We start from the raw sequence: 23,219 nt of genomic DNA, 5'->3' as shown, positions 1-23,219 counted from the left end.
ACGTAAACATTCTGCCTTTGTAAGAGGTAAAAAGTTTGGGGAGTTTTCAGTGTTTTGGTTCTAAAGTTTTGTGAATATATTGAATAGATGACTCAGAATCCACTTGGCACCCGCTTTTGACATCAGCCGTGTTATTTTCACCACCATCCATCTGGCTCCTCCCGGCTCCAGAGCTCCTCATGCCCATGTGTCATCTCTGAGATCTTCAGGGGACTTCAGGTCTCCGTCGTCTTTGTATCCCCAGGACTCAGGGCGTATCTGATTGTGCAGCAGGTGCTGTAGAAATCCTCATCATGAATAGACGCATTGGTTGTGTCTCAATTCCTGTACTCAGTGCAGCTCTTTGGGAATATGGACGCTCTTTATTGACAGGGTAACGGCAGCCGTAATGCAAACCTGATTCCGTGACCTGGGTGAGGGACTGCTGCACTCGCTGTAGGGCTTCCATGCTTTGCCCCCGCTCCTCTGGCGTTACTGAGTGAAGACAGGTGTGTCCTCTGAGGACCTCTCTTCCCCCGCACACTGTCATTGGTGTTTCCAGGGTTCTCTCCTTGGTCTCACTCCACGCGTCCTTCCTGGGGCTGCTTCCCTGCCAGGTACAGTCGGATGACTCCAGATCCACATCCCCCGTAGACTTTCCTGGATGGCCTGACTCCGGAGCGTCTCCCATCGGATGGCGCATGTGCGTCTCGGGCTTGGAACCGCCAAAGCTAAGCTCATGAGTTCCACTCCAGCCCTTCCTGTTCCCCGTCTGCCCCGTCACCGGGGCGTAAAACCAGGTGCTTTGCCTTGACGCCTCCTTTCCATATCATCAGCTATGAAACAGGCGGCAAAGAGGAGACCTGGAGGGTCTGCCTGCTCAGATTTCTGTGTTCACTTAGTTTCTTTGCTCTTACTCTATTCTGAGCTCATCCGGGTCTCTCCACCTCATGCCTGCAGTGTTGTGGTGACTTTCTGACCTGTTTTTCTCCCAAGGTCTTGCCCTTTATCGATTCCTCTGATGTAGGGCACCTTCCCTCCCTTCTCCATCGCAACCACGCTCAACACGTTTCCCGAAGGTGCTGCGCTCTTCCTGTGATTTGCCTTCACTCAGCTGCCTTCCTCCTGCTTCTGGAATTTTCTCTCCCCACTGGTCATTGTTAGCCTTAAAGACAAATAGATACCCCCAAGATTTAAAGTCTTTGCTCAAGTGTTTCCTTTGCTATTGAGTCTTTTAGGGTCCTTTGCAGAAGTAACTTCCTTCCTGACTGTCCCTACTGCGTGGACTTTTCTCACACCATCTGTGACACTTCACCTCCTCCAAGGCTAGAAGCTCACTTTGAGGGTAATAACTGCGTCTCATTCATCTTTGTGTCCCTAGCACCGTGCCTAGAAAACAGCCGGTGCTCAAAAAGTGAATGTTGAATGGACGAAAAGGTGTGTCTGTGCTGAATACAGTAGGAACAAGGTCTGTTTTCTTTTGTGGATCTTGTAGGCTGGTCTCCCTTAAACACAGGTGCACCCAGCAGCCCAAGGAGGTGATCGGTGGTGGAGGAACAATGGTGGATTGCTTTTGGCTCAGGGACTCATCTTGCTTCCCATGCGGTCAGCCTGCTGGTGACCGGACTGCCTTTGTGATGTGGTGTTCGGGGCCTGGGAGAGGCGAACCCAAGTATTCCCACCTGTCACTGCTATCTGAAATTTTCCCAGGGATGTCTCATGCATCTGTCATCAGCACTGCCTTATCCAAGCTAACTTATGCCAATAAGAAGTGTGACTTGGACTCTCTGGTCCTTTTCTGGGTAGGGTGAGGGTTTTGGAAGAGGTAAAAGGAAGAAGAAATTAGAGCTCCAGAATTCTGTAGATCATTCAGGTATTTTCTTTAGGTCTCCTCTTGTCTTAGAATCAAGTATCTGTGTAGTGGTTGGTTATATCAGCATGGATCATGGACCAGCATTCCTATCCATGGGTTTCACCAACTTTCCAGGGCTTCCATAGCTTCTAAAGGTCTCCTAGAGACCAGTTTCCTGGCCCCCATCATGCCCGATTAACATCTATCTATGCTGGGTCAGCCTAGATCAACTTGGACAGGTTCAAGATCAGCGACTTCTTCTTGTAGCTACAGGGATTAGAAACCATCTGATTTCACCTGATTGAGGGGACAAGCTACCAAATACAAGAGTTAGAATGAAAATCTGCGTTATATTATGATACAGGCTAGTCTTTCCATCTTTCTTGAATTTGTTAATTTGAGAGCCACTGAAAAGAATTGGGCTTGGCAGGTGTGTATGGTTGTAGGCTGGGCGGGGGTGGGGGGTGGGGGTGGGGGTGGGGGTGGGAAAAAGCAGAAGCTCTACTTACCTTTGATCTTACTTCCTAACCCTTACTCTGGAAGTTAACAAAGGTTTGCTGTTCCTCATGGGACTTTCAGTTTAGGATAAAATTGTGGTCGATGTCAGAAAATGGAAAGTTAAGCTATCAAATGAGCAAGTTGTGGGTTGTAATAAGGGTCCATGGTGTTGCATCCCTGGTTGTCTAAGATTTCCCTGGTGATTTTCCCAAAATAGGGAAGTACCCACGATGGTCACTGCCATTTGATTCTTTGTCTAAATAAATTCTTTAAGATCAGAGGTTAGTGAAGTATAGTTTGCCCAGCAACAGGCACTGAAGTCACTGTCTTGATTGGTCACTGGTCGCCTTTGACTGAGAACGGCAGGAGACGTGGCTTCTTCGTTAGCGGGAGCCGGGGTCTGTTGCAGGAGACCCTTCGGTGGTGGTGAGGTGCCGTTCGGTGCTCTGGCTTTTCCTCCCTCTCTTTGTCTGAACCCTTAAACCAGTCACCATGATTCTCTGCAAAGGGCCAAACTCACTTTTATGTGTGTTTTTGTCACTTTTTATGCAGATTTCAGCAACGTCCCTGACATCACCACTGGCCTGAAAAGGAGTCAGACCGATGGCGCGCTGGCCCAGGTCCCCCACGGGGAGAGAACAGGGCAGACGTTCGGGGTAAGATGCTGTCCCAAATCCCAAAGAAGAACCTGGCTGACAAGCATGAATCCCCCCTTTCACCCGAAGTGGGGAAAGGAGATGGGGTTATCCCGTCCCTCAGTCCACCCCCTGAAACCTATTTTTTTCCCTTAATGGAAATAGTTTCCTTATTTATTCCAAGCGAAGTATGTTAGGACAGTTTGACAAGGACAATCTATGCTCAGGTGTTCTAAAAGTTATGTTTAATGACTCTATTGCTTTCCTCCTTTTTTTTCTTTTTTTTTTTTTTGCCCACAGATAAATTATTTTGGGAATGTTGTCACTTTGTTGTGGTCTAAAACATGAGATTTGGTATTTTCACCCTTTTTCAGTGCACACCGCAGAGGTGTTAAGTGCATTCACAGTGTCGTGCAACCACCACCACTACCCACGTCAGAACTTTGTCATCATGCCAAGCGAAACTCTGTACCCATGAGACTAACTCCCCATTCACAACTCCCCCACCCACCGCGACCCCGGCTCGCCTCTCTTTTACTTCCTGCGCCCTTTGCCTGTTCGAGGTCCCTCATGTGTGAGCGTACCAGTATTTGTCCTTTTGTTTCTGGCTCATTTCACGTGGCGTCATGTTTTCAGAGCTCCTCCTGTCGAGGCGTGTGTCAGAGCTCCCCTTCTTTTGGGGGCTACAGAGCTCCTCCTGTCGAGGCGTGTGTCAGAGCTCCCCTTCTTTTGGGGGCTACAGAGCTCCTCCTGTCGAGGCGTGTGTCAGAGCTCCCCTTCTTTTGGGGGCTACAGATACTATTCCGTTGTGCGTGCTGCGTTTTGTTTACCCGTTCATCTGTTGACGGGCGTTTGACTTATTTCCACCGTTCGCCTGTTGTGAGTAATGCTGCAGGGGAGATTGGCATACAAATATCTGTTTGCATCCTTGTTTTCAGTTCTCTTAGAGTGGAACTGCTAGGTCACGTGGCCCCTCTATGTGGAGCTTTTCCCGTGTGTCCCACAGGGCCGTGCCACCCATCCGTGGTGGCTGAGGGTTCTGATTTCTCCGTGTCCTCACCAACACTTGTGATAGTCCATGCCTTCCCTGCATTTTTAATTGTTCGTCGAACATCCTTTCAGAAATGGTCTGATCCACCTGATCTGTTTTAACACACAGTCCAGTTTTAGTTGATTTTGACATTATAATTCTGTTTTCAATTCCTTGCTTTTATCTTAAATATAAGAATGGAGATATATAAGCTCTGACAAGTATTTAAGGACAACTTAATGGGAGCGCCTGGGTGGCTCAGTTGGCTGAGCATCTGCCTTCAGCTCGGGTCATGATCTCAGAGTCCTGGGATCGAGCCCCTCGTGGGGCTCCCTCTCAGTGGGGAGCCTGCTTTTTCCTCTCCCTCTGCAGCTCCCCCTGCTTGTGCTCTCTCTGCCAAATACAGTACAGTCTGCTGGGTTAGACTGATACCACCAGGGGCTGGTCCCTTTGGGGGGCAGCCATGTGGCACACCCGGGGCTGATGGTCGCTATGAGAAGGGGATTAGGTTGGAGCCTGCCCACTGCGGAGTGGGTTCTGGTGGCCCCGACCTCCCTCCTCCTCCTCTCCCTGCATTGCTCCCCTATTCCTGATCCACCTCCTCCAAAATCTCTCTTCTCTTCTTTCCAATTCCTCAGACGAAACACTCGGTCTGGCTGTGCCCCCAGGATGCAGTATCTTTTAATAAACTGAAATTGTCCACATTTTTAGTCTGATGCCTGTGTTCGATCTCTGTTGGATTAGTTACTTTTGGGAACCTGACATCATAGTTAATAGTGATTATTATATTTTTAAGAAATGCATCCTAGAGCATCAGCTGGATGTGTCTTGATTGCTTTGTCTTAAAGTTTTGTAAAAAAGTAAATATTTCTGACACACTTTAGAAGCTCAGCTGTCTATTTAAGGTAAGCATGCCTGAGGAGCACCGGCCCAGTGCGGCAGCCTAATGCCGCTAAGGATGATGATGTCTGTTGTAATCTGTTTGAGTTCCACATTAAAGTTCTTAAGAAGGAAAGGAAGTTCTTTTTTCCAGATTTTATTTTAACATTTGGTAAAATAAATAGGCAAGAAGTTACTGTGTTAAGGCTATCCCCAACTCCGTCATTTAACAATGCCTGTCATAACGAAATAAAGCATTTACCAGATGAACATTGGACAGCACTTAGAAATTGAGGAAAGGAGGAAAAGCTGCAGTTGAGCTTGAAATTGGAGCTGATTGAACTTAGTTTTCATTGCTAAAATGGTTAGAGGAGAAAGCAAATAAATACCAAAGGGGGGCTCTTGGGTGGTGCAGTCAGTTAAGTGTCCGACTCTTGATTTTGGCTCAGGTCATGGTCTCAGGGTGGTGAGAGTGAGCCCTGCATCGGGCTCTGTGCTGGATGTGGAGTCTGCTTGAGATTCGCTCTCTCCCTCTCCCTGCTTGTGTGCACTTGCTGTCTCTCAAATAAATAAATCTTTAAAAAAAGATAAATACTGAAGAACGCAGAAGACAAAAATATTGAAAGAGAATATCATCGTGGTGAGCATTGCTGTCAATCCCTCTCAAGTCAGAGTCGTCATCATCAGACCTTTTTCAAACCTGAAGATCATCTGTCCATAATAACGGACTTCAGGGCATTTCTCAACAATCCTAGTGTAATGCCTGGCAGTTACGTTAGTTCACACGTTCTTTGTTCCCTGGGAAAGAAGAATCGGTGACCATGAGAAGTAATAATTGGGATGTATGTTAGTGAAAAAGTTTTGAATTTAAGAATTAAAAGACAGGGGTGCCTGTCCATCAGTTAAGCATCCACCTCTTGATTTCGGCTCAGGTCGTGATCTCAGGGTTGTGTGATCGAGCCCCACATTGGGCTCTGCACTGGGCGTGGAGCCTGCTTGAGATTCTCTCTCTCTCTCTCTCTCTCCTCCCCTCTATCCCTCCCCCCCACTCATGCTTGCTCACTCTTTCGCTCTAAAAAAAAAAAAAAAAGACATTTTGTTCTGTATTATTATTTTCAGCCCCCTGGAAACATCAGGTTATACCTAAAAGGAGTCTTTTTCTGTTTTCCAGGGGTGGTTTGGGAATTGGATGATGTGTGTCCACGTGCTGGGCATGGATCTTTTGGGCTTGCCCTGGCGCTGCCCCACAGTGCCCATGGGAGGTGGTCACTGCTCCGGAGAGAAGGCTGGCCTCTCTTTCCTGGGCTTCCCACTCTGGCCCCTCTCGCCTTCTTAGGGGTCATTAACTTCTTTTCAGATTAGACCCTGGTTGAACCTGAGTTGTTTGGGATATTTTACTAATAATATTCTAGACTTTGAAATAAGGAATAATTTCCCTTGAAAATCAAATGCAGCCTGGCTTGATGAAGCACAGCTGTAAGTGGGGCTTTTGAGAGCCCCGCAATTTCTGCAAATGGCTCATAATTGATTGCCTTCTTGCTCTTCAAGGGTGCCTATTACTGTCACAGCTCTTTGTATGCCCCTGTCAACCTCTCCTGTGTGCGGGCTCTTTTTTCCCCCAGTATTGTTAGCAATTAGCTGGCACTATTGTAACAGTTTGGATTTGGAAAGGAATAAACAGTTTCTTTTTGGGTGAGGGGGTTGAAAGACTTTCTTCCTGGGTTGTTCTGGGAACTTGAGGTGGGCTAAGCAAGCTCTGCAGAAATACGGTTTACATTCCACTTTCCAGTCTCTGAGCTGCCTCTGAAGATGTGGCACTTTGTGGCTCTGTCGTCCCCCAGTGTGCCCTGACCTGGTGTCTCCCCAGAGCCGGCAGGCTCGGCATGGGGTGGAAATTCAGAGGAAGGGGGTGTGCTTCCCCAACCAGCGGCGCTGCCTTGGAGGAAGAGCTTGGTGGCGCTAGGACGTCCTTGCGAATGTGACTTGGAACAACAGTTTGGGATTTTTTCATTGCCTGGGGATGAGAGTGAGAGAACGTGCATCTTACTCATTTCCCAACAGCCGACCGTAGATGTAATCCTTTCTCCCAGAGGGAGCAGGTTCCTTTGAACTTTTCCTTTCTATGTACAGCATGTAAGTAAGCGAGGGCTTTGATCTCAGGGGTGTGGATTCTGATCCAAATGTAGGCATGCTTGCATGGTTTCCTTTTTCTCTGTCTGGAAAGTTGATTTTACTCTGAAATGTCTATAGATTGTTATGCAGACGGGAAGAGTTGCCTTTCTTTCCAGAAGGGAATCCTGACTGTAATCTTTAAACACTCTTTGCAGCTAAGGATGCGAGCATTTCTTTTGGATTCTAGTTTCTCGGTGGCACTGTCGACTTTTCCTTTCTCCTTCCTACCTTGCAAGGGTCTTTCAGTGGATCTCTGAAATAGTTTTGTCCTTTTGAAATATGTCAGAAAGCCCAGAAATTTCAAATTTTTACTCTGTAAAATCCGCTTGAAAAGAGGAGTCATTTGAAGACAATACATAATTTGCTGCTTTGTGAAATTTCCCGGGAGCATAGCCCATGCTAGTCATTGGGCTTCATGCTGTAAAAGAAAATCCACAAAAGTGAAACCGTTTTCTACGAGGTAAGCAGAGTTTTTACCTTAGTTATTCCTGATTAAATGGTTTTTTCCCCCCAGCTTTTTTAGAAGAAATTTTATGTAATCACCTAGTGTAGCTTCGGCAGTGATTATTTTTACAGTTTGTAGGCGTTGTGTTGCTAGAACAGAGAGCATTGGGAATCTGGAGATACACAGCATGACGACTGTGTGTTGTGCTCTTTGCAATTTAATAATGCTTAAGATCTGTTTTGTCCTTTCATTTGTGCAAGGTGGAAAAAAGAGACATGCACTAATGGTTAGGTGTTAGAACACAGCATGAACATAACTTGCATTTAATATTTAATGCCTGCTCACGCACTTCTCTTAACCTTCTGAGTTTTTTTTACATGAATTCCTTTTAAGAGTTTGCATTATCTAAGAAGCGAAAAGAAAAGATTATTGGACATATGGTTTGTTTTCCAGCAGGCTCACGTTGTACATCTTTCTACTTTGAGTCTCCTGCATTATTTCAAGATCTGTTTGGTCGTAAGATGTTTTGGCTAAAAAGTGAAATTAAAATACAGTTTCTTTATGAATTGTGGTCTTTCTACATGGCTGCTATTCAGTAGATTAATAGGATCATGATCTCTTTTAAAGAGCTAAATACACCTATTTCTAAATGCATGTCCTCCGACAGAATCCCTGACATACGAATGAACAGAGAGATAGCATCCTCTAAGCAGACCCCATTGTCCCTGGAAATGACTTGGCATCCTCTTTTGCAGTGAATAAATCCAGGTAGGCAGTGATATAATGGAAAGAAGTCTCAACCTGACGGTTGGAAACCTGGCCCACCAGACTTTACCACTGCATGACCTGGGGCAGGGCACCCAACTGGTGTAAGCTTACTCTGTCCTCACTTGTGAGTGACAATAACAGTGCCACCAGCCCTGTGTTGTTGAGAGGATTGTGCACAGTTACACACACGCCCTTGAGAGATTGTTAGGCTGAGAGGTCCTCCTTCCTGATGTGTCTCAGGCACATACAGCGCTCCGGATGCTTTCTCATCCTGCGCCCCTAACACATGGCTTACCCGCCTTCGCTGCCTTCCCAGTCTTCTTGAAGGGAGTATCAGGTGGTCAGATCCTGTTGAGCTGTCCCAGGACACAAAAAAGAATTGGAGACGAAGGCCCTGGCAGTTAGGTCCTCTTAGCTGTTTGTCACCTGCACGAAGACCAAACCCACCCGCCTCGGAGCTGGTTTTTCTTACGCAGAGTGCCGTGGATGGACACCCTTTTTTAAAGGGCTGCTTCAAAAGATTAACAAAATCGTATCTGTCAGGTCTGCCCTTCTCTTTAGCAGGAGGGGGCTGTGAATAGTGAGAAGCTTAGTGAAGCCTGAGACATAGCCTGTCAGGATGTCTTACAGACTTGTGCCTTTTGGAAGAGCAGCATCTCTTCAGGGCCTAGAGAGGCGCCGTGGGTACAGGCTGAAACGGATCCAGTTGAGCTGAGTTCTCTGCCCGGCTCTCAAATGCACCGTTCCGCGTTTCTAACACCGTAGTACATCCCTGTGGCAGGGACTTGGCGGCAAGTTTGTGGATTTGTTGGAAGCAACTGTGCTTAGTTTGCATGGGAGTCTAAAAGTCCATTTGATCTCTTTGGAGCTGATTGGAATTTTTTCTTTTTTTAATTACTATTTTCCTAGCTCCAGGGTTAGTGCCCGGCTCCTGGTCTGCCCTGATCTTTAGGGCTGATGTGTCCGGAAGATGCCAACTCTTTGCTGGGTGTGGCAGGAGGGGACATCGCTGAGCCATGAAGCACACACGAGCCCTGTGTCCTCTTTATTGCCAAGGATCGCTTATCTACTCTATTCAGCAGGGTTCAAGATGTTACCCCCAGTGTCAGATGAGAGAGAGAGAGAGGAAGGAAGGCAGGAAGGAAGGAAGAGGAGGAAAACCAGATCTCTGTGCAGGGTGTGGGCAGGGCCAGCAGTGAGCTGGAAGGAGGTTGGCATTGAGAACCAGAGGTGAACCCTCTGAGCCAGTAGCTACGTGGCAAGCAGTTTGGGCAGGGAGAGCTTGTCCAAGGGAAGGGGGACAAGCAGTGGAGTTGACAAGAAGGCAATGGGAAGGAATGTTGATGGTGTTGACTTCTCTGCACTTTCTCTCCCAGCTGCTACCCTCCCAACATGGCCGCGGGCTGGGTCCTAAAGGGGCTTGTGCGCGGCGGGTGTGTCCCCGGCCCAAGCAAACCGGAAGATGGGAAGGGGCCTGCTGCTGCCACGGGCAGAGCTGTGGGCTCACCGGAGCCCAGAGACACAGCAATTGCCAACGACATGGTGGTGCCCGATGAGCACTCAGCCGTCTGTGCCTTTGCCAGAGAGGCTCTGGAAGCTCAGAGGCTGGGGCTGCTTGTCGAGTGAGACTTGGCTGGGGTGTAGGGCCTCAGGGAGCCGTGCTCGCCTGCCCTGCGCGGGTAGAGAGTATGTTTGTTCAGGCAGTCCAGTGAGACTGGTCTGGAAGCCGGGCTGTAGGCTGTGAGCTCCCGGGGGTTGGCCTGGGGCCGGCCATGCCCCTCTTGCTCTGGGCACAACAGCACCGACTCAGGGAGGCTGGAAGCCTTCAGGAGGCCGCTCGGTGCCCAGCTTCCCCTTCCCTTCTTGTTAATGTGGCCGGTTTCCCTTCCAGCCTCTTCCTTCCTCCTCCTGTTGGGCCTCCTCCCCAGCCCCAACCGGCCCTTTCCTTCCTGCCTCCCTCTGGCTCCTGCTTCCTCATTCACCTCCAGACTTCCGCCTTCACCCTGGTTTTCTGGGAGCAAGAACGAATTGTCACGGGAGTCATCCTGGGAGACCCCAGGGAGGGCGCAAGAAGCAGGAAGGCGTCAGGAGGCCATGGCGCACCAAGGCGTGAATCAGCGAGAGGGCGGGTGGGCTTGTTGCTCGACGCAGCTCTAGAGCTCACTGGCAGTGCTGAAGGGATCATTACACCCCCTCCTCACACTGTCGGACCGTGACTCACAGGAAAGTGCCTGAGCCTCCCTGGAGCTGGGCCACATGAAAGCTTTACCTCTCTGGGCGTGAAGACTAGCTTGCCACATTGATTTCCCCGGGTGGGCCTCTCCCTACTCATCCTCTCCTTCGAAACCGCGGGGGCCATGATTTTGCTTCCAGCCCCTCCCGAGACGAGACTGGAAGAGGGTGGGTTTGTCCTTTCCGAGGCCAAGCAAAGGCCCACGTTCGAAGAGCAGCCAGCCAGCCACCTGCATCTTGGGTGGGGGGTGGCAGAGAGGGACCCCAGCTGCGCTCCTTGGGACCTCCCCTGTTGCCTCCCGCCGGGGCAAGTCTCAGTGGGGTGGTGGCAAGTCGCCCGTGGTGTGTGTTGGTTACAGAGCGGGCCATATGCTTTTGGAAGTGGTCGTGGAGGCGAGGCCGCCCCCTTCCTTTGCCTTCATCCTCCTCCTCCATGGTGTCCCGCCCTCTGTGTCTCCATGTTTCTTTTCTTTCTAGGCTTCCTGGATTGGAGACAGAATAATTTCAGAATCATCTCCCTTTTTGGAGGAGAAGAAAGCAGGGAGTCTGAGCGGGGAGTCTTGGACCAGACCCCACCGTCAGTAAACCCCGTTTGCAGGCTCATGCAGGTTCTCGGGGGGAAGCCTGCTGGACGTGGGTGGTTGTGGGGGAAGAACACGTGGGGTTGGGCCCCAAGTCTTACACCGAAATCCTGTGTCCTTGGAGGAGTCCTCAGACTTCTGCATTTGCGCACCGAGGGGCGGGTCTGCCGGTCGTGGAGGCCCGTGCTGGTTCTGTTCGTGGTGCTCTGACGCCCGCCGGCCTCTCTCGCTGCCCCGACGCCTGATCTGAAGCCGGCGTTTGCCTGACGTGTGGCCTTTTCTCCTCTTGAATACAGAGAGCTGCTTAAAAGAAAATTAATTCTAGAAGAAACCAATTAGAATTAGCACTGATTATTTATTGTCCTTCACACAGTTATTGAAGTAAAAACCTGTAAGGCTTACGGGGGTTGAAGGTCATGGCAAGTGAAGGTGAGGGTGGTTAGGTGCTCTATTCCCGTATCAGCTCCTATCTTTTACTCTCTTACCTGGTTGAGGAAAATAACTTAGAGCAGACCATTGAGCATCTGATGAAAGTGATGGGCCCTCAGGAAATTGCTCCTGTATGTGACAAGTCACTGCAATTCTAGGGAGCTCGCTCTGCTTGGGACGTTTACCCACAGATTTTCTCCTTAGGAATCAGTGAGCTCTATGTTCATAATTCTGACGTTGAGTAAACACCTGAGTAATCTAGCTGCTGTCTTGACTTAATATTATTAATATTACAGACATAGTTACCAGGTACTTACAGAATGAAAAGCACTGTGTTTCTTTTCTTTTCCTTTATTTTTTTTTGACCCTGAGATCAAGACCTGAGCTGAGACCAGGAGTCAGATGCTTAACCACCTGAGCCACCCAGGTGCCCCTGGCCCTGTGTTTCTTTAGCCAAGTGACATTTTGAACTTTGTCTTTATCTTCAGGTCTGATTGGTGTGGTGGGCTTGGCAGTAGTAAGGCCTTATTTTAATGTGCTAAGAGACATTGAGATACTATTATTACATAAGAACCCTGCCCCAGATGGCATAAACCGTTAGGTTGAGACCAAGGAGAATATTGCTGGTGGTGGCTAGACATTCCTACATTGTTGAACACCAGTTACAGCATTATGCACTGATGTTCTAGCATTTTCAGAGTTTCATTTTCTGTAATTAGTGAAAAAACATGATTTTTGGGGAGGCGGGGCAAAAATCTAGATCTTGACCCCAAGCCAACATTTTGTAGAACTCCCTTCAGTAAAATCAACAGCTGTCTGTGGGACCAGAGGGGTGGTTGGACGCCCAGTTCAGGGGATAAGAAGGAAGCAGACGATGCCATGGTTTCCCTGGGGCCGAGGGGACTTTACCCCGGACCCGTCACGTCAGCAAGCCAGCAAAGGCTCTGGTGCTCTCTCCTTTCTTTGTCTTTTGAAGGAATAACAGCCACAGTTAGGATCTAATTTTGGCTGGCCACTCTTTGGGTGCCATGAATCTTATCTGTCTTACCTTCAGTATTTACCAAGAATGGGGGTTGGTGCAATGTCAGCTCTGTTCCTTCATTCACTGGGACCTCCCCCACAAAGGCATTCCCAGATATTAGCCGTTGGTAGGAGGCCTGAGACAGTCGTGTTGATGCCTCCGTTAAAGATCTGTGTGTCGGGGGCGCTTGGGTGGCTCAGTCGTTAAGCGTCTGCCTTCGGCTCAGGTCCTGATCCCAGGGTCCTGGGATCGAGCCCCGCATCGGGCTCCCTGCTTGGTGGAAAGCCTGCTTCTCCCCCTCCCACTCCCCCTGCTTGTGTTCCCTCGCTATGTCCTGTCTGTCAAATAAATAAATAAAATCTTAAAAAAAAAAAAAATCCGTGTGTCAGAGATTGTAGTCCAGCGAAGACTTCGCTTGTCCTGCATGAGCGCAGATGTATCTGAGCCTCAGTGCGTTCTCTTCACGCCTTTCATTACAGCAGATTCTCACCTTTTAATAATGTCCCAGCCCCACATGGTAGCTGCTTTCACTTGTTGAAAAAGTTCTGAGAAGTTGTTGTGAGTCATTTTGCAATTTCCTCTGTAGTGTCCACTCGGAGCGGACTTTGTGTCACTGCGGCGGGGGCCAGGCGCTGAGGGAGCGGGGGTCTGGGGACCCCGCTGGGAACACTTCACCCCCTCCAGTACTGGCCTCTCACTCTCCGGGGGAAAGGTTGGATTATTAGTTTCATAAATCAGTCTCCTGCTGTTCTTGATAATAGCACGAAGGACCAGGCAACACAAAATAGATTTGTCACTAATATGGGAGACAGGAGAAAACTGAAAGCATGGTTTTTGACGCCCCCAGTTCTGTCTTTTCTCCTTTCCATTCTTGTTTGTTGTCACGCCTCCCTATCCCTTCTTTTGTTTGTTCAGCCTCCAAGCATCCCTCCTCCTCTGTGACTCACCTTCCTTCACACTCTCTGATTCTTTGCTGCCACCTAAGTTCTCTTGTGTTTTCAGAAAACAGATGTCAGATGAGGAAGCTCTTAGATGTGCAATTGCTTAGAAGGTTCTGGCTTGGCATTGCACAGGCTGGGGGTTTCCACAAGTGTTGTGTCACTCGGGGAGTCCTGCCAAGGGGCTTTGAGTTGGCATTGGAGTTGGCTTTGAAATGTTCTAGAATCCAGTGCCTTCATGGTTCATCCAGCCACGACAGAAAGGATGATCAGATGAGAAGACTGGCCTGGGCAGCATCAGCCTGCTGTTCCAGGCACCAGGATGGGGCAGGGCATCTGCGCTCTCCACTCAGTTGCCTAGTGAGGTCTTAAACACCGTGGTTTTATAGATGAGTTTCCACGATGGAGGGAGGATTATCAAACCAGTAATCTCAGGTGAGATTTAAAATTAGTTTTCTGTGTCTGAGGCTTTAAAAAAAAAAAGTTTTAAATTGACAGTCGGTTGCGGTCACGTTGTCTCTGACGTCTTTTGGTTTTGCTTGTGCTCCTGCCTGTCCGTGTATGATTTTACAGCCGTCCGCCGTGCTCCGCGCTCCTGGGGAAACATGGCTTTGGTTCCTTGGATTTATTGACTTTCATTTTCTAGAAGGTTGATCAAATTGCCAAACGGTTTATTAAAATTAATTGTCTTAGTTTAAATTTTATGACCTCATTTCTATTATTTAGTCAGTGTTAGATTTTTAGAGATTGGTGGGAAAGTCTCAGATAAATGTGTGTGAGGCAGACATTGTTCATGTGAGATGATTAATTTGAGACTCTGTCAATAAGATACAGTCCAGAGTAATGGAACAAACTTGATTATAACACTGCTTAAATGGGGCGCCTGGGTGGCTCAGTCGGTTAAGCATCTGACTCTTGGTCTCAGCTCAGGTCATGATCTCAGGGTCATGAGATCGAGCCCTGTGTCAGACTATATGCTCTGAGTCTGCTTGGAATTCTCTCTCGCTCTGCCTCTCTCTCTCAAATAAATAAATCTTTAAAAAAAAACACTGCTTAAATCTAGCAAAAAAAAAAAAAAAAAAATCTAACTACAACTAGGAGTAAAGGGGCCTGCAGGTTATCTGTGCTCACTCAAATGGCACTTTATCCAAGCCTAAGAAAGGTGGTCAGGATATTAGCAAGTAATTTACATTTCATATTTTTGTGATTTATGTTCCTAAAGCTACAGTTTTTTAGATACCAGATTCCAGGTATTATTTGCAGCCAAATATTAGAACTGATAGTCCAGGCTTTTTTTTTTTTTTAATTTTTTAAATTTTATTTTATTATGTTAGTCACCATACATTATATCATTAGTTTTTGATGTAGTGTTCCATGATTCATTGTTTGCATATAACACCCTGTGCTCAATTCAATACGTGCCCTCCTTAATACCCATCACCAGGCTAACCCAACCCCCCACCCCCCTCCCCTCTAAAACCCTCAGTTTGTTTCTCAGAGTCCATAGTCTCTCATGGTTTGTCTCCCCCTCCGATTTCCCCCTGTTCATTTTTCCCTTCCTACTATCTTCTTTTTTTTTTTAACATATAATGTATTATTTGTTTCAGAGGTACAGGTCTGTGATTCATCAGTCTTACACAATTAACAGCGCTCACCATAGCACATACCCCCCAATGTCTATCACCCAGCTACCACATCCCTCCCACCCCCCATCACTCCAGCAACCCTCAGTTTATTTCCTGAGATTAAGAATTCCTCATATCAGTGAGATCATATGATACTTGTCTTTCTCTGATTGACTTATTTTGCTCAGCATAATACCCTCCAGTTCCATCCACGTCGTCGCAAATGGCAAGATTTTTTTTTTGATGGCTGCATAATATTCCATTATATATATATACCACATCATCTTTATGCATTCATCTGTTGATGGACATCTTGGCTCTTTCCATAGTTTGGCTATTGTAGTCCAGGCCTTTTTAAGCCCAAAGAGGATGTGGTAGGTTTCAGACAAGTAATAGGGCCTAGACCTTCTCTCCCTACCCCCATACCATTCTTCCTAAGTGACTGAGAGCCATCCTTGACCCATGCAACCTGCTGGAACAGCAGTCAGTAGAAGTCAGTGTAGTTATGGGCGCCTGGGTGGCTCAGTCGGTTAAGCGTCTGCCTTCGGCTCAGGTCCTGGGATCGAGCCCCCTGTCAGGCTCCCTGCTCAGGGAGGAGTCTGCTTCTGCTTCTCTCTCTCTCTCTACCTCTCTCCCTGCTTGTGCTCGCATGCTCTCTTTCTCTCCTCTCTCTCAAATAAATAAATAATATCTTAAAAAAAAAAGTCAGTGTAGTTGTTAAAGGGTCACAAAAGTACGAGCCACTGGAGTGGGTGAGAAGAGCCGGCTTCCGTCCTCCTGCAGCTCCCGTGGGATCATGCAGGGCTGTCAGCCCAGGCAGCCACCTTGCTTTGCTGTGCAGCAAGAGATCATAGATGAAGTTTAAATGCTCAGGAAAGTTTTTAAAGAATTCATAATTTGCAGAAATAGCCACCTTCATTCCCCAAGTCAGAGCAGATACTCTCATCTGCCTGTCCCAGAAAGAGACACCATGGCTGTTTCTTCTGGAGACTGTTAGGGGGCCGTTGCGAGCTTGCTGGGCGTTCTGTGCCTCCCTCACGGGTGGCCGTGTGTTGCTGTCACTTGGCCTTGACTCTGATTGTCCCCGTGGCCAAGGCTATCCCTAACAGCATATTTTCAGTTTATATTTGGAGAGTGGGGTATAGAAGAGATGAGAAGATTCACAAGAAGGATTTCATCCCTGGCTGTACTACGGGGGAAAAGCAAGTAGATGTTTGTCTCTTAATTTGCTGTTGCTGGGACAGGCAGGAAGTGGAAAGACAGCGGGACCCAAGTGCTGGAGCCTCTCACTGCCTGGTTGGCGGGCTTTCGGAAAGTCGCCTCATCCTCTGAATCCTCATAACCTTATTAAAAAGAATAGGACTGCATTTCCATGATAGTCTCGAGGAGGTGAAATCAAAGGAGAGCCATGTGTGAGAAATAGCTTTGTAAACTGCAGGGGGCGCTAAGCCAGGGTGGATGAGGGGGGCTGCTGCAGGTTCTATTAGTCCGTGTGGCTGTGAACACCCTCGTGGATAAGAGGACGCTGTGAGAGTAGGCAGACCCAAGGCTCCCGTTAGACCAAGATGGGAAGATAGACCAAGCCAACTAGGGGATGCAAGTCTAAGGCAGTCTGGAAGCTAAGATGCTCAGGGAGGACCATCAAGGAATGGGAATGGGTACAACTGACTACAGTTTTCTGAGCATCTTGGAGCTGCTCTCAGAGCTGAGTGCTTGGTCTGCAGCCAGGAACCGGGTGCTACCCTACTTTCTGTTTTTCTAGGTAAGGCAACCAGGAGCCCACGTAGATGACAACTAGAAAGAAAATATGCTTCTTAGGGAACCGCAGGAAAGGGGAGAGGACTCAGCTGGGGGGCAGTCTGGGATTAGGCTGCTGGGCAGCACTGTCCCGGGCGAAGGTGGACACAGCTGGAACTGTTAAAGCCAAGTGTGTGGATTGCTTCCTTCCAGGATTCAGCTGTCTTGTCCTCATACAGACTTGCCCTGAAAATTGGTGGCTATCAGATTGATCAAAGCTCTCGCTGGTCAAGAATGTGATTGCAATTGGCGTTTATATGGATGCATTCTTTTCCTTCAAATACAGTGACAAAGATAGAAAAAAAGGCTCAGTAAATTCTCAGAATATGTAACACTTCAAGACCTTTCCTGCAAAAACTGCTTCAGTAATCTATTATCAGTTGCCAAGAATAAAGCCAGAGACCTAACTCTTGTTCGGGAAAACTGGCATTAAACACGGAAACTGACTAGAATGTTCAGTGAAGACATTAACCACTGAAGGAAGGGTTACGGTAAATACACAAGTTTAATTTGATTGCCAGAATGAAAGTGGGCCATGAGAGAATACTGAAGGAAAAGAAGGGAAATGGACCTGAGCCCAGAAATCAGCACCTCTGGATGGAAAAGTGGCTGAGAGTAGTGTTGATAGAAAAGTCATAGTTAAGAATATGTTTTACAAAAAAAAAAAAAAAAATTCAGTTGAAAGATACTGGCTTAGAGACGTCTTTAACCAGATAAACATATTTAGTATGAATGTTAAGTGGTATAAAGTAGTCATAGAAAGGATTTAAATTCAGGTCTAAATGCCCCGAATCACAGGACAAACAGAATTGTCTCAGCCATCAAAAAGGAACACAAAATAAAGCAAAACCCAGAGAATTTGAGTCATCTTTCGGAGCCCTGGATCTGAGCCAGTTGAGCACGCAGGTGTTTGGTTTGGTTTTGGACACAGTTGAAAGCATAGGACAAAAAAGGGTTTATACCTCATGTGAATTAAGATGCCATTTGTAGTCTCTAGAAAAATAACATAAAATCATCTTTTAAATTTCCCCTTTAACTCACTACAAATGTTCAGAATAAAGGTTTTTAGGTGATGTTGAGTTTTAATTAAGTCTAATTTCAAAAGAAGAATCTTTTTTGATTTGGGGTCATCTGTCTGTTATCAGGACTTGGCAGACTTTTCCTGTGAAGGGACAGTAAATGTTTTAGGCCCTGGCAAGCCTTCGGCTCTGCATTTCGGGGTGGAAGCAGCCAGAGACCCAGGGCAGGTGAATGAGCATGGCGGCCAAGTGCTAGTAAAACTTGATCTACAGCAGCAGATGGCGGGTTCCACTGGCCCGGAGGCCTTCGTTGGCTGACCCTTGCTCTGATGATCCACCCTGGCCTCTGCCTGTTGGTTTTTGGGGCGGGGAGGGGTCATTAAAGTCTCTGTTAGACCGTGGGCCGCGTATTTTTGCATGCAGAGGTCAAGGAGAAGCTCATGCATCTCTCTGGACGCGCAGGTTTAACTGTACTTCCGGGGGAAGCCGTAGCTTACTTTCTGGGTGAAAAACGGGACGGCAAGGACACGGCACTCGGCACGGGCTGTATTAGCTCGGATGAGCCGTTCTGTGTAAGCTACCTAAGAGCGACCTCGAGACACCCGGTCTTTTCTGTGAAGGAAGCGCCCCGTGGTGTAGAAATGCTGCCCTGGCCCTTGAGGGAGCCCCAGACTCCGCAGCGGGCGCTGGCCTGCCCTCGTGGGGGGGGCGCCGGTGCACACAGGTGCCACACGGACACGCTGCTGCCCTCCCTCCCTCGAGAGTTTGCACAAACTTGACTTCTCTTCCCACCGGCTGTGGAAGCTGCAGCCCCCAGGCCATGCCCTCCATGTGCCCCTCCCGGGTTGGTTCCCCCGGCACCCTTCCCCCTCTGAGATGCCCTGCGCCCCCCTTCCTCCTCGCGATCTCTCCCCTGCCCCTCCCCTCCCCCACACCCTCACAGGAGGGCGAGGTTTTCATCCTGGGGCTCAGTGCTCCATCCTCAGCACCCAGAGCAGAGCCCGGCGGAGAGGAGGGGCTCCATGAGAGAAGGCTGAAATCCTGAAGTGCGATTTTTCTGGCCCACCCTTTGGGGGATTCAGAGGACATTTCTTCTTCTGTACTTCGAAAAAATGGCAAAACCTGGCAAGTTAAACTCCCTGTACAAATGTTAACTTTTATCGATCCCTTGTACTATGGTAAGTATTTTTATGTTTTATCTCATTGACTCGTTGCAAGGACCTTATAAAACACGATCCCTGCTTTCCAGGTGAGCACAAGGAGTCAAGGTTGGGGGGGATCAGTCATGGCCAGCCGGGTGGTACCTCCAGAGCCCCCGTGTGTAAGCCTCTGGTCTTGGAAAAAGTAATCGTTTCAGAAATCTTGGTCCAGTGCGTGCTCGCAGGCCCTTGGCATGAGCTTTGCACGTACGCCGGGGTAAGGAAAAGGGGCTCAGGCGATGGGCTGCCCCACTTGGGGTGCACGCTCCCCCATCCTTCATGCCACCACGATGCTCACCTTGTCATCCTCTGTCAGGTGTGTACCTAACAGGTGGCAGGGATTGCCACCGTGCCATGTCAGGATCGCCCAAGCCCGCCACCCACCCCTGCTCTCCCCTGAGGGCCCGGCCCCTGCCTGTCTCCCACCCGTCTCCCTGCTCTGCCTGACCCTCCGGCCACGGCTGCTCTGGCCCCCAGGTCCTGGTGCAGCCCGTGCTCCCTCCGGCCCCAGACTTGGCTTAGTGTAGAGAACTAATTTATCGTTGAGTGCATGGCGTCAGCGCTCGCAGCTCAGACCACGGGAGGTCTCGGGCCTGTGTCCACAGGACCCCGCACTTTGGGCGCCGATCATCTTGAATTACTTGCTCAGAGCTCATCTTCCCAGCCAAACTCGGGGCACCATGAGCGGAGGAACTGTGTCAGTCTGTTCATCACTGTGTCCATAGAAACAGAACACTTTGAGCCTTTTCAACCTCAAATCTTTTTTTTTTTTTTTAAGTGACAGGAAAGGAGTGCATTTATTAAAAATCTTAAAAATTAAACCACTGTAAAAGAGAAAATTCAAATGAACCCAAGGATAAAAATATCTTGGTTAACACTGCATACGTGATATATACCATTCCATTTTTAGAAAATCTGTGCGTGTATGTTCGTGTGTGGTAGAGATACACAACGCACACATCTCCTTTCTGCCCTTCCCGGTGAGTCGTGGCCTTCTTGGGTCAGTGGCCATGCGTCTGTCCCGTCGCTGGTAACTGTCCTGTTACCTCGGTGCATTTCTGTGCCCCGATTTATTAGCTTCATCGTTGTGTTTCAGTATAAAATAAAGGCTCTCCTGTGACATCAGCTCACATTTACTTTTATGGTTTCCGTTCCCCTTCTGCTTTTGGAAATAGAACCCTTTGGTCTAGAGAACAGAGTACGAGTGTTTCCTCATCCTTTTTGTACCATTTTGATAAATATAAAAAGCTATTTCTCTAGACTTTTCCATCCAGGGATTGTTTCACTAAGACAAGTGGCCCCCCAGATGTGAATTTCATTGATCACCTTGAATGCTTTTTAAACCCCCACCCCACCCTGCCAAGGTGCTGAGCACGGCCCCCTCCTCCTCTCCTGAGAACCCCCCGGGGGGCAGGCCTGCAGCCCCTGAGGTCTGACCTGGCCCCTGACTGGGCGCTGGGGGCTACCCTTGCTCCCCATGGGGTGAAGCCCATCTCTGCTCGCTAGCCTTCCTGGGAAGTCATTTAGCCCTTTGTGCTCCTTCCGGATTCCCGCTGCTGGGGCCACTTGGGGATAATATTAGATCTTTCTGTAAGTTAGTCAGTGACTTTAATGTAGCGCAGAGTAAGTTGAAAAGTCCTTTGTACAATTTTTAGATACTCCTTTCTTTTTTTAAACTGAGAGGAACTTTTCTTGACAACTGATTTGCTAGGATGTGACAGCTGACAGCATGGTTGCACTCAGATTATTGAGTCCTGCAGGCTTCTCGTAGCTTCCAGGTGGTAAGTGCACCGCAGGAGAACACAGCATGCAGACCGCACCTTCCCAGGGCTGGACTGTCCTTGAGGATAACTGGCCATTTGCTCAAAGTCTAAAGCCTGTTTTTTTAAATTTTTTCTGACATTCTTTTTAGGGCTAATAGAAGTAGTAGAAACCTCTTCTGCTTCTTGTGCTGGTGTAATGAAACTCTGTGACCGTGATCCGGACGGGGACTCGGTCCCCAGCGATGGCTCAGTCTCAGCTGGTCTGTGTGGTGGAGGGAGGGGGGGATGCGGTGGCAGCTAGAGATCTGCCAAACGGACCCCATATGCTGTCGTAGGACCAGTTACCCAAGCAGGACAAGGGTGTCTTTCCTGGGCGAGGTCTGCCTGTCGGCTAAGTCCATTAAGGATCTTCCCTCCAAGTTAACATCCGTTTCCTCTCAACCGGGGACTGCAAGGAGCGCATGCTGCGAATGCTGTCATTTACCTTTAAGTATTTCCCCGTGAGCTAGAACTGTAGATGATGCAGCGCTTTTCAGCCCTTTTTCTTAGGCTGGAGGTATTTGGGGCCCAAGCAGTACAAACAGATGCCTCTGACAGAGGAGTCCACGGCGCCTGCCGTCCCTCCATGACCACTGGGCTGCAGACGGAGGCGGGAAAGCCCAGGGCACGCTTGGCCGCTGAGCCTCGGGGCTCCGGATGGCCCCGATATTCCGTGGAGTAGCTGCAGAATCTCAGACTGGTTCTGGACAATGTGGTGTACTTATCCCACTGTGATTTTTTCTTTTAAGATGCAAATCCTAGGACAAAATTGAAAAGCCTCAGGTAGCCATGTCTCCAAATAAGAGCAAAGTAAACGTTGAAGTTGTTATGCCCAGGGGATCAGGTTTTACTAATCTGAACCAAGAGGAAGGGGGTGCGACAGCTTTCTGTGAATGAGTGTTGCACTGAGTCCAAGGTCAGACGGGGCATCTCAGAACCGGTTTGAGAAAGAGGCTCTGCCCCTGCGTTCCTCCAGGGACACCCCGGGGCGAGGTGCTTGAGCATCCTTAGCTGTTTTGTTGCCGCTGCGGAAAGATGGGGCGCCTGGAGGAAAGACACATTTCAGCCCTAGTATAAGGAAGCAGAAGGTCTCCTTAGCCATACATTTAAAACAACAAAACCAAAAGGGACTTTCAGATACCTTTTCTCCTTCTAGCAAGGTATGGTTGACAAAACTGTATCTTTAAAGTGTACAACTTGATGACTTGCTGTACCTAGACATTTGGGAAATAATTATCACGGTCAGGTTAATGAACGTATCCATCAGCTCACATGCGTATGTGTGTGTGTGTGTGTTGAGCACGCTGATGCACTTTAATGCCCAGGTCTTTAGTGAGATGTTCCTCATCTATAAATAAGATCAAATCATTTTCAAGCGGGGGTCAGCCTTAGTGTCAGCCTAAAAACCTGAAAAAATTTTGTCTCGGTCAGTATCACTGCTGTATCCTTACAGCGCAGTTTTTGGGAAAACTGTTTTCATTTAATTTTTAAAAGGAATTCATAAAGAAAATACTTGTTTTGCACTCACCTATAAAAAATGAAGCCCACAGTGAACCCACAATTCTTAGCACTGAGCCTACAGACTGGAAGGTCCTAATCCGAGGTGTGCACTGAGGTTGGGGTGTCTTTCTCCGCACAGGCACACGCTGCTGAGCTTCCGAATCTGCGCGCGCCCCCACCCTGACTTGTAAATCTCTGTTGCTTTTAGAGCAGCATTCCCACGATGGGGCGGGGGGGGGGCGGGGGGGCACGGGAGCAGCCTAGAAGATGTGGAGGTTGTCTGCGGATGTGTGGGGGCTGCAGGTGTTTCTCCAAGCGGAGGCGGCTGCAGGGGCCAGGAAGCCAAGACCACAGGGGCAGGGGCTGAGGAGCACATCTGCTCTGCCCCATACTCTGCCAGGTACCGGGAGGGGCGGGCACCCTGCAGAGAGCTAGCCAGGAGATGGTCCTGTGCCCTCACAGTCCCCGCCCCTCATCTGTGTCGTCTCAGTCCCAGTAAGGATTACGTGCTGGCAGATTGGGGAGGACCCCTGCCAGCTCTGTCTGTCTAGCATTCAGCAGGGACTCAGCAAATGTGAGTTCCCTTTTCTCGGTGACCTAGTTGGCCGTTCGAGGGGTGACTTGATGGGATAGGTAACGCTGCTTCTGGTCTATCGATAAGGAAGTCGACTCAGGAGCCTTACCCAGGATCGTGCAGAGGACTGGGGGCAGAGCCGGGATAGAACTCTGGTCCTTTGCACCTCGCCTGTGCTTTTCACCCCCATCCCTGTTTTGGGTGTGAGAACGGCCCAATCAGAGTAGTCACTGTTACTAGACCT

General features: G+C 48.7%; 1 protein-coding gene across 12 annotated transcripts in view; it reads left to right on the top strand.

Annotated features, from left to right (window-relative positions):
* TIAM2 (TIAM Rac1 associated GEF 2) overlaps positions 1 to 23,219 on the top strand; it is a 226,013-nt gene that overhangs the window by 184,030 nt on the left and 18,764 nt on the right. For 9 of the 12 annotated variants that reach the window (XM_032407593.1, XM_032407595.1, XM_032407592.1 and 6 more), the window contains one exon: positions 2,882 to 2,985. In XM_032407593.1, the coding sequence (XP_032263484.1) occupies positions 2,882 to 2,985 (104 nt within the window). The other 3 variants (XM_032407602.1, XM_032407604.1, XM_032407603.1) reach the window with 3 other exon arrangements.

Source organism: Phoca vitulina, unplaced genomic scaffold, assembly GCF_004348235.1.
Source record: "Phoca vitulina isolate PV1807 unplaced genomic scaffold, GSC_HSeal_1.0 scaffold9, whole genome shotgun sequence".
Classification (NCBI taxonomy): domain Eukaryota; kingdom Metazoa; phylum Chordata; class Mammalia; order Carnivora; family Phocidae; genus Phoca; species Phoca vitulina.
This window is presented reverse-complemented; position numbering and strand designations above follow the sequence as displayed.